Source organism: Plectropomus leopardus, chromosome 15 (genome assembly GCF_026936395.1).
Source record: "Plectropomus leopardus strain MGB_pleo_1.0 chromosome 15, ASM2693639v1, whole genome shotgun sequence".
Classification (NCBI taxonomy): domain Eukaryota; kingdom Metazoa; phylum Chordata; class Actinopteri; order Perciformes; family Serranidae; genus Plectropomus; species Plectropomus leopardus.
Genome location: NC_142190.1, coordinates 11,629,196 through 11,644,456, shown reverse-complemented (window position 1 = coordinate 11,644,456; position 15,261 = coordinate 11,629,196). Strand labels below are relative to the sequence as shown.

Here is a 15,261-nt window from a genome sequence, read left to right as displayed (position 1 = left end):
CAACACTTCTATTTCATGAAAGTCTTAAAAACTTGAATATCTCTGGCTGATTACACTCAGGAAGTTGAGCCTGAGGCATTACCCTGTGTGTGCTGCTGGGGGCCGGTCCGCCTGCACTTCTGACTGGAAGCAGAGGACTCTGCTGCTGAGTCTCGGCTGCTGCTTTGGCTTTAGCCTGCTGCTGAGCCAGCAGCTTCGCCTGAGCGATCAGCGTGGCCTTGTTGCGTGTGCCTGGCGGCCGGCCTCGCCCTCTCTTCACCACTACGGTGCCATTCGGGTTAACGATCTGCAAAGAGAGATAAAGACCAGTGTTATTAAGTAAGCTATATTGTTAAGTTAAGTGTGAATGGGCAGCAAAGAGTAGCATGTATCCGCGTGATAAAAAAATAATTATAATAATAAAGAATAACTTTTGTTCACAGTTGGGCCATCACTTACAGCATGAGAGGAACCAGCAGGGGTTGTCATCTTCTTGTCCTTGGCTTTGAGTCCTGGTTTTCTGCCTCTCTGAAGTGGTTTCCTTCCTCTTATCCCTCTGGGTTTTGGAGGCATGGGGGATTCAGGGATTTTGAACTCTGCTCCTCCTGCTCTGAGGTGCTCTTCATAGGGAAGCATCAACCTGAGAGAGAGAGAGAGAGAGAGAGAGAGAGAGAGAGAGAGAGAGAGAGAGAGAGAGAGAGAGAGAGAGAGAGAGAGAGAGAGAGAGAGAGAGACACACACACACACACAGTTACTGGACACTTAGTTCATGCACTTTTCTTTTCTTTTTTGCCTGAGTGATTTATTTATATTTTCAAGATGTTCTGGGGGGGATTAGAGTTTGTGTCCTACCTCTCATAGTGTCTCCTGGTGCAGGTAGCAGCACTGGTGCTGCCGGGGCATCCTCCCAGCTCATTATAAACTACTTTCCAGAGACGGTCCACTGTCACCTTTGACACAAACACAAACACAATTGAATGAAATGAACTTGCTTGTTCTGGGTAGGACTGTCATGGCTTATGTAAAAATTGAACTACCACTCAAACATGAGATAAAAATGAAATATTCCACGTGTAATCATTTGCTAAATTTGAATATTCTCTGTATTTAGGTGCAACAGACCCTCAACACCAGTGTTTTTCATATTGATGTTAACAGTGTTAGTTATCCGTTAATCCGTCTACAATGTCAATACAAAATACATATGGGTTTTGTAGGTTTTTGTGTGCTTACAAAAACAACAAAGAAGAAATAACAATCAATCAACAATGACCACAGTATAATGTAAAACACTAATGATTTCATGAGTTTAAACAGCTTTAAGTAGCACACAGCTAAAGTGGAAGAATAATACAGCAGAAGCTGCTCTCCTTCCAGAGGTTACGAGCACATCTTGTTAGTGTGCCCTGCACTCTTGTGGTCTGAAAGATGCATGGCACCTAATACTCAACAAACTTTGAGACATGCAAGTTTGATATGTTTAAAAGTCTGGAAACTGTAATATATATTTTATACACACACACACACACACACACACACACACACACACACACATTTACAGTACATACACACAATTTTAAAAGAAAGACTTAAAAAAAATAAAGACAGTAAAGTGAGTTAACTAACATATAAACAAACAACATAAAAATGGCAACAGTAATAGAGCCAGTTTAAGTTTTTTTTGTTGATGTAGGTGTGCGCAGAGGGTAGAGGGGTTGTGTAAGGGACTTTTGTATGAGTCTGCAGTGCTCTTATAAGAGCAGACAGTAGAGGGAAACAAATGTGAGCAGGGTTTATTGCTCATGCACTTTCAGCATTCCACACTTTGAAAAAGCCTTTTTTTTAGGTCATCTCCCCTTTAATAATATCTCAAGCAGCATAACTTCCTCCGCTGCTTATTCCACTGCACAGTCATACAAACAAGTTTATGTAAATATACAAACTGGCTGAGGGTTGGAGAGCATCGCAGATTCACGTGTCAAAGTTCAATCTGATTGGATTCCCGTGCCAAGTGAGTGACGCAGGGTTAATTCACAACCAGCAGACAAATTCGTCTCACTCTCTTCTTCACAGAAACAAATGAGGACTTAATTCAAGTGTGACCGCAGCTGGAATGTATTTTAGGATAAGGCTACGTGGGCTGAATTAAAAGTTATTTGAATGAAATACATGTTGGTTGGAATTTGAACTTGATTTTTTTAATGCCTGTTTGTGTGTGTGAGACACATTACACAGTGTGTCATTAGGGGTGTAACACCCTGCTGTATAATACAGTATTGTTCAGTACAAGGCTCAGTCCAGTACAGAGGGTGAAATGAACGACTGAACAGGCCTTTTGTTGTGAAACAGTGCAGCACTGAGCTGAAACTGCACTGCCTGTTTCTGTCCCGTCTGCCTGTTTACGTTCACAGTAAAGCTGCTCTTGCCACGTGTTTATTTACTGTAAACTGCTAAGAAATGGCAGATTGTTTCAGGCAGAACTTCCCTCTTTATTTCATATAGTGGAGTGTTACAGTTAATTAACAAGGTACTGCTTTTGATTTTCCCTATTGAAAATAGTCAGTATTGTCAGTTGTGTTCATCTTGTAAATCCTTCACGTTCATTTGTTAGATGTCAGTAGAGGAAATATAAGGCTTCATCCACTAAACTTAGTTTAATTTAGCTAATATTAACTTAGCATAAAGCCTGGCTCTGTCCAAAAATAACAAAACCCACCTAGAAGCACCTGTAAAGATCACTTGTGTGAAAACAGCAAGACAGCCAACTGCTTCCCCTGTTTCCAGTCTTTATGCCATGCTAACTGGCTGAAATTCTTGTTTGTTAATTTTACTGAAGTTTAAATTTAAGGTTTTTGTTTGTTTTTAAAATTACACTAAAGAAATGTAAGAAACCATAAGAATCACTGGGTCTTTCATATAATTTGGACTTAAACAGTTAAAACCTGTGGACAAATGTCTGAATTGGGTTATGAATCACACATAAATTCTTGTGAGCCACAACAAGAGGATCTGAAATACCATCCACCTCATAAACAAAGATGATGTATATTGCAAATCCACGAATCTGCTAATTATTACTTTAACAGCTTTGTATGTATGCACCATAAAAGGGTGTGTTTATACATTACACTTTAGGCTGCTATACATAGTATTAAAGGCCCTGTTAAACATGCAAGTACAATATTTGTAGTAGGGGGTCCCTGATCTGTCTCTTTTTTGGCTAAGAGGTCCTTGGCCAAAAAAAACATTGAAGACCCCTGCTCTAAATAAAGGTTAAATGAGCTAAATAAACTGAAGAAACCTGAAGTGACTCACCTTCTTGTAGCCTCCGAGCCGCTTCACCACAGAGTACATGAGGAAGAGGTCAACTGAGGGAAAAGAGGGCGGACATTTTACAACTCAGCAGCACGGCAAGTAGAAACAGACACGACGTGCAAATGTGAAACACAGAGCAGATAAAAGTTGTAATTCTGAAATAAAAACTCTCAATTTGACTAAACAAATGTGTTCTGATAAAACCTGCAAAGTACTTTAAATATGCATGATGATATTATCTCCTCCTTGTAAAGATCAAGCTGAAACGAACCCTCCTCTGTTTTCATGTTTGCATTTTTACTAATGATGAACTACCTCACATATTCACTTCTTCTGGTGCTTCTGGCAGCTCCACCTTTATTATTATTATTAACCATCTCTAAAAAATATTCAAAATACCATTAAGATCCCAGAGTTTCCCAAGTTAATTGAAATATTCATTCAGACATTAAATAATTATTAAAAAAACATTAAATTAGCATTTCTTATTTTAAAAAAGTAACCTTTTGAGGTGTGGTATTATTATGCATAATTTATGTTGATATTGTTATTTTTAAATCAAACAGCTGACTCAATAATTGACAAGGCCATAAAAATAGCATGCTGAACTTAAAAATTGAGGAGAGCAGAGAATATTCAGATTCAAATTACTACAAATATTACAAAAGTATTTGTAACATTAAGGTCATATCACCACAACACAGTTCAATATAAAACTTGTTTCTGTTGCCTCCAAAAAATTCAGTTAATCTAGGTTAGTTTGATTTTCTGTTGAACTGTGAGGTCAAAAGTTAAGGTGAGATATAAAGCCTGAACACAAAGACACAAGTGTGATCATGAAACCAGTCGAGCAGGAGTTTTGAGCTGCAGCCGTCTATCACCAGACATACTGCTGTTTCAGCAACTGTTATTTCAAGGTTATGATCTTTTACATTGTGCTTATTGACAATTTGTTTTAGATTTCACAGTTTTATTTGGATAATTTTTTACGTTATGATATATGTTAAAAGTTTCTGTTTTAGGTTGTTAGTTTGTAACTGACTGTAGTTGATTGTTGCACTGATTCTAAAGCATTTTTAATCCCAATGGCGCAATTCTAGTTGAATAAAAAGGTAAAACAAAATGTCTTCTGACACATTTAGCCAGAAGCATGATGGGGATGAAATAAACCTGTGACCTTCTACTTTCATTTCTCAAATGTCAGGAGCACTACCATTCACCTTTTAAAGAAAGAAAGAAAAGAAGAATTAAAAGAACAAAAAAAGAGAAAGAAATGCCCCTTTAACACTGCCTGTTCAAGGCGGGAATATTGTGCCGTTATACCACCTCACCACTCTGTATTAAAGTTACGATGGTGTAACTGGGGGACAAAGTTGTCTCACCTTTAAGCCAGCAACAGAGGTAGTAACAGCGCCAAATTGAGTTCTGTGTTAAAGGGACAGGCAGCAGGACAGGATCGTAGTCGGGGCTGGTGTGACGTTATGATGGCGCGGTATGCTTGCGACCCACCACAGGAGATTTAAATAACAGCTCACAGCCGTTAGTGGCGAATTTAAAGAAGAAGAACAGTGGACGAAATGACATTTGGGAGCTCCTTACCCCCAAAGCAAAAAGCAAGATCAGAAGCCATGTAACAGAGAGTGTAAATGATTGCTATCACCATGTTATGCCATTGTTATTGTTAATAAAGCACTGTCACGTGCATGTTATATGTCTCACTGGAGGCTGACGATGTTGTGTCAAACATCACACTTGTCCACACACTGGAGCAGAATTTTGTTTGGTTGTTTTTAAAATGCAAAGGAGTTACAAAAAAGGGACTTCACAGTGGCCTTATAGCATAATCTCTAAGTAAAAAGGGCTAAAGAAAGACAGAACAGAACAAGAAAGAGACAAGAAAAAGAAAGACAAAAAAACAGAGACTCACTTTTCTTAAAGCCCAAGTTGGGGACTTTATGGATGGGCGAGCCGAGGCGCTCCATGTAGGTGAAGAGCTGGTCCAGAAACAGCTGCTCTTCAGGGTGAGGGAGCCAGCTGCCCTCACAGCCGACCTCCACGCTGCCCATCACGTTCTCCTGAGAGCGAGACGAGACGGGAAAAGGTTTGAAATGAACTCGTTAACAGAAACATGATTCAAGTCAAATGAAGCATATAAGCAGGGTTCTCACAAATTTTGAAGGACAAAATTTCACTTTTTAATGAGTTTTCAAGGCCCCATGATGAAATTTCCATTTCGCAAAAGCATGCACTTCACTGTGTATATGACACTGGCCCTGTTATAGTAGTTTTCTACACAAATACAGGGTCTCACTTCTGATAACAAACATCACCACACTGTCACATATCCACTTAACGTGTCATAAAGGGGATACTGGCTTGGCCAGTATTAGTCATGAAAAGGAGAACCATGCAAGATTTCCTCTTAAATCAAGCAGCAAATAAGCTGTTTGAGTTATTTTGCCTTCACTGACATAGCGCGTCTTGTGGTGCTACTACTGCCCATCACAATGCCGATGCTGAAACTATATATTGCGTGGATCTCAGTCGATGCATGTTAGAGCTGCATAGTGTCAAAAGCTGCCTTACAGAAAAAACATTTGCCGTTATGTTACATTTCATGGAAGGTTATCCTGAGAAGATCACTGTTACAATTAACTTCATGGTATGCAGCAAAATTTCTTGAATTTTCCAGAACTTTTAATGATTTTTACCAATTCAATGATTTGTCCAGGCCTGAAAAACAGGATAGAGAAATTCCATGACTTCCAGATTTCTCATGACTGTGGGAATCCTGTATAATGTTTGTGTGTTCTGGTTAAACGCAGACGTCATTATTAAAGCAGCAGTTGTGTTGTTTCGTAAAAATCCAGTGTCAGGAAGAAATGCACTGACACTGTTCCTCTTTGTGAATATAGTTATGATCTTAAATACATCTCACTTCTCTGGCTCTGTCTGAAAGATCCTATACAAACAGGATATTTTGGTGTTCAATATGTTGTCTTTGGAATATTGAGACTTAATAACACCGACTCAAAGATATGTAATTAGCAGTTTTAAGGCTGTTATTATATCCGGTTTGTCTGTTTGTCCGTTCTAAAATGAAATGACTAAAAATGATCCTGACCAGATCAAATCCAGTATGGTGTTCAACTAAGATTGTTAGTTTTAAAAATTGGAAAAGGACAAACCTGGTGGGCGTCGAGGAAGAAATTCTTCTTCAAAGAATCTTCAAATAACCCAATAGCAGGTGCATTTAATCTCAGCACCATAAAAATTATTTCATATGTGCTTAGATGTTTATCTAAGACGATACAGCAATCTGTTAAATTTACGTAAACACCTGAAAAACAACCAGCGAGTCAGTGAACATACCTTCATCCTCTCGATCCAGGACTCTGACTGGCTGGAGGTCGGAGAGTCTTTGCCATCTCTGCCTCTCCTCTTACGAGGTCGCCCTCGAAGACTGAGAGACGGACATCCTGCAGAAAAAACAAACAAACCCAAAAACAAAATACATAAAAGATTCAAGAAAATAAAAATATTTTATTCATTCAGTCATTTGATTCAAAGGGATTATTTGGAGCTCCAGAGTTATTTCAGAGAGCTGCAGGCGTCAATTAAGTCAGCACGGAGTGACCAGCTGAGCTTATTTTGGAATTAAAGATGATTCAACTTTTTAAGATACAAAATCTGTTCCCATACACTCGCACACTACCAACTCATTGTTAACTATAGACACCTTAAAAAATGTGACATGTGTCATATCATCTGAGCCATTCAGTACAAAAATTCTAGTGCGTAGGCAAAATAAACAACAAATAAAAAAATGATTATAAATATATATTTGTCAATATACTATTGTTTATGTTTTGTTTTTAAACACAGGAGCAGTTATTATGTAATGGCCAACTTACACAATAAAGAACATTTATTCTACAAGTTATACCTGACCTCCTGACCTTGAAGTATGAAACTTTTCAGACTTTTAGTCTTTCCTTTGCAAATTGCCACCCCAATCCTTACAAAACATCCTAACATTTGGATTGTTTATTTAAAAATAATCCTTAATAAAAGTTTTGTTAAAATAAATAACACCAAACTACATAATACACAGAACAACTGGGAACAAGCTGATCCAGGATCTCAATATTGGTAGCAAATAAAGAAGCAGACTTCTTTTTATTTTTTTATCGCTTGTGCATCTACTTACTTATGAGTTATGTAAAAAAAAAAAAATTTTTATTATTACCGAGTACCTGCTTCAATAATCCAGTGGGGGTAATGCTCTGGTGTCCCCCCACCCAATGAAAAAACTGAATAACTCACTGAACTGCCAAGCGAAGCTGGCGCTGGTCTCCAGCGTTGGGTGGTTGAAGGTGTCCCTGCAGTACATCAGTCGGGTGTTGGGGAGCACTTTGACGCCTCCCAGGGCCAGCAGGTGGGGGTCCTGCAGCCCCGGCCCCCTCGCTCCATCCTGGATGCGTCTCTGCAGGGAGCGAAAGCGGCAGTACTGCGGGTAGCTGAGCACTTTGATGCTCTGATGGTCCGAAAAGTTGTCTAAAAGGAAAAGACATCAGACAGATATGAATCGAATGTACTTCTATGGTAAATAAATTCATTCAGCTGATCAGTAGAGAATCTGCAGATGGAGAAAATTGGAAACACATTTATGAAGAAGACAAAAGGCCTGATCTTTGTCACAGAGTTAATTTTAGTGTTATCCTCAACTAGGTTACTTAATGTTGTAGCAGCAGCTTATTGTGAGAGCACATACTGTCAGTGCAATGATGCAGGTTATCCACTTATTAATATTAATTGCATTCTTCACAAATGATCACTAAATCAGCAAATATTTGCTCTGTTGGTCTGAAAGCAAATTTATAGACAGAGCTTTTCACCCGCGTATATCATTAATATGTTTATTAATAATATAATTGGAATAATGAGCTTTTAACACAGTTAAGTTCATGTCATGGAGAGCCAGTCTGATGTCGTTTCTGTCAGCGGCATCACAAACAGCTGTCGCCCAGTGTGTCCACGGTCGACTGACAAAGAGGAAGTATTCGACAAACTGGGAGTGAGAACAGGGTGTACCTCAGTAAACATTTTCTTAATGCGTTTAGAATCGCAATTGCTGGTGTTAAGTCTTCAACACAGCATGATGTCCTTTTTTAAATTATGGTCCCAATTAGAGTAAAATAGATAAAAAAGCAAGGTGTACTTTGGGGCGTGGCTACCTTGTGATTAACAAGTTACTACCACAGCACCCTGACAATAGTGCCCTCAGATTCTCAGTCAGATCCACCCCCTCGTCCAAATATAATCATTTCTGGCTCACAAGAAACTTGATGGCTTTTATTGTGAAACATCTGCAGGAAGTGTGTTTTATTAGATGGTAGACTAGTACCAAAATAGAATCTATCAGAAATAATTATTGATTAAAAACAGTATTTCTGTGCTTTTCTGTAAACTGTAAGAATAGCACATGCTAGGACAAAACATGTTTGTATTTTTTCATTTAGCCAATCAATTTGGTGTCTCAGGGTGTGTTTCATTCATGATGATTGTGTGTCAATGTTTCTTACTTTCAGTTTTGACTTTGACAGGTTCGCTGCTCTTGTCACTGTTGCTGTCACTGTTACTGATGCTGTTACTGTCGCTGCTCTGTAGGGGTTTATGGAGGCCGTTGGTCCCGCTGGGCAGCAGCTTCAGGCTGCTACTCCAACCTGCCGGCTCTGCACATGCCCATCGTGCCAGGTCCTCAACCCGCACCACCATCTTTCTGGACACAGCCAGAACCTCATCCTGAAACACACAAAGAGGTTTATTCCATTACAAGACTTCCAGTTATTTGATCTGGCTTTACATTTTTTGTTAAGACGGAATAAACTCTAAGTCAGCATGACACGCTCCACAGGTACTGGTGGGAGTGAGAAATGTCCTCCTCACTTTTAAACTTTCAGCCTGATTTTTGCATTAAAATCTCTCCAAACATTATCACTATATTGTTCAGCCTCTATAATACAGAGGAGATAAGAAAGATGTTGACAGGCTGCCCTGAAAGGAGGACCTGCACACACTGCTTAGTGCTGAAAAGAGAATCTTGCGGCACATTTTTGATTAGAAATGAACAATAATGGGGCATCGGTGGCTCAGTGGATAGAGCAGGTGCCCCATGTACAGAGGCTGGGTCTGCACCGCAGCGGTCGCAGGTTTGGCTGCAACATCAAGGCAAAGTTATTTACCTTGATGACGAGTTACAGGTGTGCTGGTGACAAACCACAGAAAGAGTCTGTCACCTGCAGCAGAAAGTTTACACAGCTCCAATACAACTTAAAGTGATCAGTAAACAGCAAAGCAAGGCCGAAAGTATGTGAAAGTACAAACGGGAACTCAGCAGTGAAACTCAAAACTCAAAACCACAGAGATGCTGCTAAACTACTAAGAGATAAATTCAGACTTTTAAAGACAGAACTTTCTCGCAAGGAAACCAAACATGATTTAAATGATTAGTGCATTAACTTAACAAAAGTTCCTATAGAATTTCCATTACTAGTTATGAATTCATTTTATTTATAGTACCCCCTCTGAATGGTGATTATGATAGCATGATGAGGTTCTGAGGGTTTGGATTGTTTCTCTGTGAAGTTTGTCTGAAAATCTAATTTGGATATTTGTCAGAGTATCTCATCGGTAATAGAATTTATAACACTGCATGAATGAAACGGATTGTTTTCACAAATCTCTGCAAAGCATGAGGAAGGAGAAAAGACCAGAAAATAACAACGCCAACTGACACGATGGATTTTTAACTGGGGAGAGGAGAAAATTTGATTTTGGCTTGAAAGCAAATATAACAAAAAGACAATCCATACACGTGTTAAGTGGTTTAACTTAGAATTAATGCATTTAACAGTTAAATGTAAGGTAAATGGAACTTTTGAATACTGTGCCCAGTTATCTTATGTTGTATTTTTACTTTATTTAATGTCCTTGAAGGCACTTAAACTTTAATAAGCACGACTCTGCTTCTCCCATGCTCTACCTGTTTAACTATCACCTCACACTTATTCATATTTAAGAATGTGAAGGAGAACAAACAGAAGTGAACATGTGCCAACTATCTAAAAAGAAAAAAAAGTGTTGACTAGTTTGCTGGTGATGTCTTGGAATTTACGTGAGAATACAAGAAGAACCTGCAGCATGAGAGAGATAAGGCTGAACCTCCTCAAAAAGGTTTTGTGTTAAAAAGTAAACAGCTACATGTCTGAAAACTGACCGAGAAGAAGGAGCTTGAACTAAAACTTGAGGAGTAATTCTTGCCACCATTTAAAAAAAAATTGCTCTATGGGTAATATAATCGTATCAGCCACCAGTGTAATGTGCAATATAACGTGGGCAAATGTGCAATGTTTTGTTTTATATACTTTTACATTCTTTTATACATTTATTTATTATTTATTTTATTTATCTTTTTTTTGTAATCATGCTTTTTGTGCTCTTTGCACTGGCAAGGATAGAAACCCAATTTCACTGTACTTGTTCAATGACAATAAAGTTAAATCTAACTTTTAAATGGAAAATGGAAATATCTAAACACCTTTTTAAAAGCTGGGACAGTGAATTTTTTTATTTATTTATAAAATCTCACTGAGTATTTGCTTTACAGTAATTATGTCAATACATACTATTTAAAGAACAAACACAAAAAAACTTTGGGGGATAAAGATCCACCTGACTTGCTTTTCTATAAATATAAATTGTATTAATTTTCCTTGTCATTACCAATTTTTATTTCTTGTCATTTTATGATGTCTCATTCATGCTTCATGACTTAACGTAGACATATGGAGTCTGTCTGTTATTATAATTAACATGTACACATCATATATTAATTATAAATTAAACTAACAAGCATTAATAAGCTCCATGTCAAACAACTACAACATTAAAGTACAGTTTACATATTATTACACCAGCAATAAAAATTTAATAATATAATACAGGCTGGGGCCATTCTGAGTACTTTTACTTTTATTGCACAGTACAAGTACATTGTAAATAATTATATAAACTGTAAATAATTGGCAGTAGCTGGTTTTCTCCTCTGCTGGGTGTTTCCGCGTCTCCATTTGCATTTTGTCTTGTTTGGTTTAAAATGTAATCTGAGCTCTAGTATAAACCAAAACAAGACAGTGAGGGATATTTGCTGAGGATTAAGGATCTAAACAATCCAACTGTATTGGTCCTCCCTTATCTACGTAAGAACCACGCCAAGTATTTGCTGCTAAAATGAATGAAAAGTAGCTTAGCTGAAAAATGCATGTTTTGGTCTCATGTAATATGTATTTTTAGGGCATTTCCCAAACAAGGAGCAGAAACTAAACATCAATTTCATCAGTCCCTGAAATTTAAATCCAAAATTAGTTTCGTCACTCCAATAACAATTTTGTTTCATTATCAGCCTGCTACACTGTCATGTTCATCAACGTAGCATGCACATTTGTGATAGTAGCTACATTTTAATGGCAAGATAGTAAATTAAAGTAAAGTAAATGATTCAAAAACACCGTAATTATGGCTCCAAATGCGAGAAGTTTGGATTAAAAGGAGAATAATTCATGCAGCCAAATTGAAACTGAAGTGGGCGTGGTGGCATTTGGCAAGACTAATATTTTGGAGAACCACTGGCCTAAAGAGTTAAAATTAGGGGTCAGAAATTATCATCCTGGCCAATTTTGCCAAATTTCTGTATCTGCATTTTATTTTAATGACCACCAATAAAAGTAATCTATTAAAAAGTGCAAAGAAAGCATCAGTATTGGAGGAACTTTTACTTGCAGCCTTAGGGAGCTATTTTTATTTATTCTTTTTAATTTAACTTTATTGACTTTATTAAAAGACAAAGTTAACGGGAACTTGCTGTATATGATGTTGAAGTTTCAGTTTTTTGATTAAACATTTGTGTTGGAGTTTGTTATATTCCAAATTCTAAGTATTGAAAGAAAGATTTTTATTTTTATTGTAAATGCATACCGGTTCCAAATATTTGTTATCCGCCTCATTAACTAATAACAATCTATATCACTATCAGCCCTGAAAAAACAATATCGATCAACCCTCATTAAAATGTTTGCCAGTGATTTTTCACAACTCATTTAATCTCTGAAGTTTTTATTGAGCTGACAATGTTAGTCTTTTTTAATAATCTTTCCTTAAATACAGGCCTCCTATTAATGGATAAAAACAAGCTTTGAGTTCCAAATTTGTCTTCAAAATAGCTCTGCATGCATCAGATCTTTTTTACTGGCACTTGATGTAAACCAAATTAACTGCAGCTCAAGTCTGCGGTCTATTGCCGAGCTGGAGCTGCTCTGACGTCTCCGCCTATTCCAGTTTGTCGGCTGTGATCCTGTTCAGTCCTTGAGGCAGAGACGACAGAGAGCCCAACCCCCCCAAAAAAACTACAGCTCCTCTAGGCCGCAGCCAGGTGGGAGCTCCTCACATTCCTAATCCTGCAGCAGCCAGGTGTGAGCTCATCAACACCACGAAGGGCAGAGGAGTTTTTACTCGTATCTCTGCATAAACATAATGAATAAACATTTTTAAGATTAAATATTCTAACTTTGATTTTGCCGACCCTTTTAGACATGTGCCTCCTTACAAAAATGTTATTAGGCTTTAACCAACATGTAAAATTGGCGTAAAATTACTTTGACGTAAGAGTCACAACGGTAATCTCAGTGGAGCCCTTCGCAAACATGGAATGAGTAACATTGCCGGCTTCATCTATCAGTTAAAAATGATTGCATTTTGTTATTGAGACAGAGGTGCCTTAATAATCATGTTGCTTCCCTTTAGGATAATAAAGGGTTTATCTTACTGCTTCTTTGAGCTGACAGCACATACACATACACTACAGAAAGACACAACAGTTGTGTGATATTAGGCACCTTATGCATGAAAGGCAGGTAAAAAGCATTCTCAGTTCTCTCGCAGGCTGCATTACCCTTGATTTCGACACGTTTTTTGCAATCAAAGCCTTAATTAAAAACCATTGTGACAGCAAGGAATGCTTAATTAATGTTATTAGAGAGCAGTTTTTGCCACCTGTTTAATAATATCCAATTTTACAGATGTGACATAAGAACAATTTCTTCCACAAATTGAACTTCATGCCTCTTCAACTTTTTCTCATTTTCTTTGAGCATAAGAGATAACTGATTTGTTTATTGAAGCACTTGAAATGAGGCAAACAAGACATATATTTAATGTCTGCCTGTGTATTTAATGTGCACGCCTTAATAAATCTGACATCAAGTTTAGACTTGAGTTGTGCTCAAGTGGTGCAGAAATTAAACTACAAAATTAAATAGCCAGCTAATTTGATATTTGATTAATCAGTGTGAGTGATTCTTAAAGAAAAAGATAATCCAATCCTCTAAAAAATTAAATGAGAATATTTAAATATGGTTTAATATAGTACATTTTCTAGACCAAACAACTCATAGATTAGTCAAGAATTCAACATTCAACAGATTGCTCTAAAATGGAAACAATCATAAATTGCAGCACCTATTCAGAAGCCAGTTAGCATAGCTTAACATAAAGACTGGAAATAAGACAAAATCGCTCGCCTAGCTCTGTGCAACCACAACAAAATCTGCCCACTAACACTTCGAAAGGTCATGAATTAAAACTTACTATGCTGTTTGTTGAATCCATACAAAAGTCTAAATATATGTTTTTCAGCCACATATTATATTACAGATCAAAGGTTTTGCTCCTCTTAAAAATGATGTTGATAAATGCATGCATGCTGTAAGTAATTAAAATTGATTGGACCTACAGATCTTTAAAGATAAAAGAGATGGCTTGAACAGTTCATAACACAAATTATAAACAAATACATTCCTCACATGAAAGAAACTGGAGAATGATTCCTGTGAAAATAACTTTCAGAGGGCTCATTTTTCCACTAGGAAAATTTAAACCTCCTTATAGAGACTACAACAGCGGAATATCAAAGTTCAAAATGTGGAAAATTTGGTTTCAGACGAGTCATTATCAAGGATTTACATTTGGGTAATACATTAGCCTCATTCCCAGAGGGGATTTTTCATGTGAAGGCCGAGCTGCAGCCTGCATGTGAACTGTGTTAATCAAAAACACCCAGCAGCAGCAGCAGACGCATCCAAATCTGATACTTCTTACTCTATTCATGTGAATCACTGTTTATTTTTCTTGTTTTTAAAGTAATTTAACTGATTTTAAATGAAGCAGATCACTGAATAATATCAGACCACAGAGAGCTGATGCATTGTTATTACGTAGACATATTTTGCATGAGGAAATAGTCAAGTCAAGACACTTTGGTCAATGAGAAGAGACTTTGACTGAGCCTGTTAAAGTTCTTGGCCAAAGATGTTTGGATAAAAAAAGGAGATGGTGTTGCTGTGACGAGGTTATTAATAGATCTTCTTAAACCATTCTCCAGATTATATCAGGGAGACGTTCACTCCCATTACGAGTCCACAGGAATTAAAGAGGGACATCACTGTTTTTTTTTATGCTTCATGTTGTGTAAAATACAAAGTGCTCATAATGTTGGTAGTTTTCTAGTTATTTAGATTTCTTATATATACTTTTCTTCTGTTTTGGTGGCAGAAAGTATGATGCTACTTCATACTTCTACTACACAGTATTTCTGAGGTAAATATTGAACTTTTTACTCCATTACATTTATCTAATAACTCTGCTGATTAATAAAAGAAAATATAATCAAAAAATAAATTATGCTGTGTTATTATACTGTAAGTTTAGATGAGAAAAGATGAGACTTTGACCCCCAGGGGAAATTTCACAAGCAAAACAAAGAGATATTTCTGTTATTTAGCCCACCCTCACTGATATAAACAAACAAACCAAACACAAATCACATCCTCCAAAAATGATTCTAGAGTTGAA

The 15,261-nt window shown here is 37.3% G+C and overlaps 1 protein-coding gene across 1 annotated transcript in view; it reads right to left on the bottom strand.

Annotated features, from left to right (window-relative positions):
* The window catches only part of LOC121952231 (uncharacterized), a 42,231-nt gene that overhangs the window by 7,754 nt on the left and 19,216 nt on the right, over positions 1 to 15,261 (bottom strand). Inside the window, exons 4-11 of the mRNA XM_042498774.2 lie at positions 8,880 to 9,099; positions 7,621 to 7,851; positions 6,667 to 6,773; positions 5,222 to 5,369; positions 3,295 to 3,347; positions 832 to 929; positions 439 to 619; positions 83 to 286 (exon numbers count right to left, since the gene is read on the bottom strand). Coding sequence (XP_042354708.1) covers positions 83 to 286; positions 439 to 619; positions 832 to 929; positions 3,295 to 3,347; positions 5,222 to 5,369; positions 6,667 to 6,773; positions 7,621 to 7,851; positions 8,880 to 9,099 — 1,242 coding nt within the window. The remainder of the gene's footprint in view (positions 1 to 82; positions 287 to 438; positions 620 to 831; positions 930 to 3,294; positions 3,348 to 5,221; positions 5,370 to 6,666; positions 6,774 to 7,620; positions 7,852 to 8,879; positions 9,100 to 15,261) is intronic.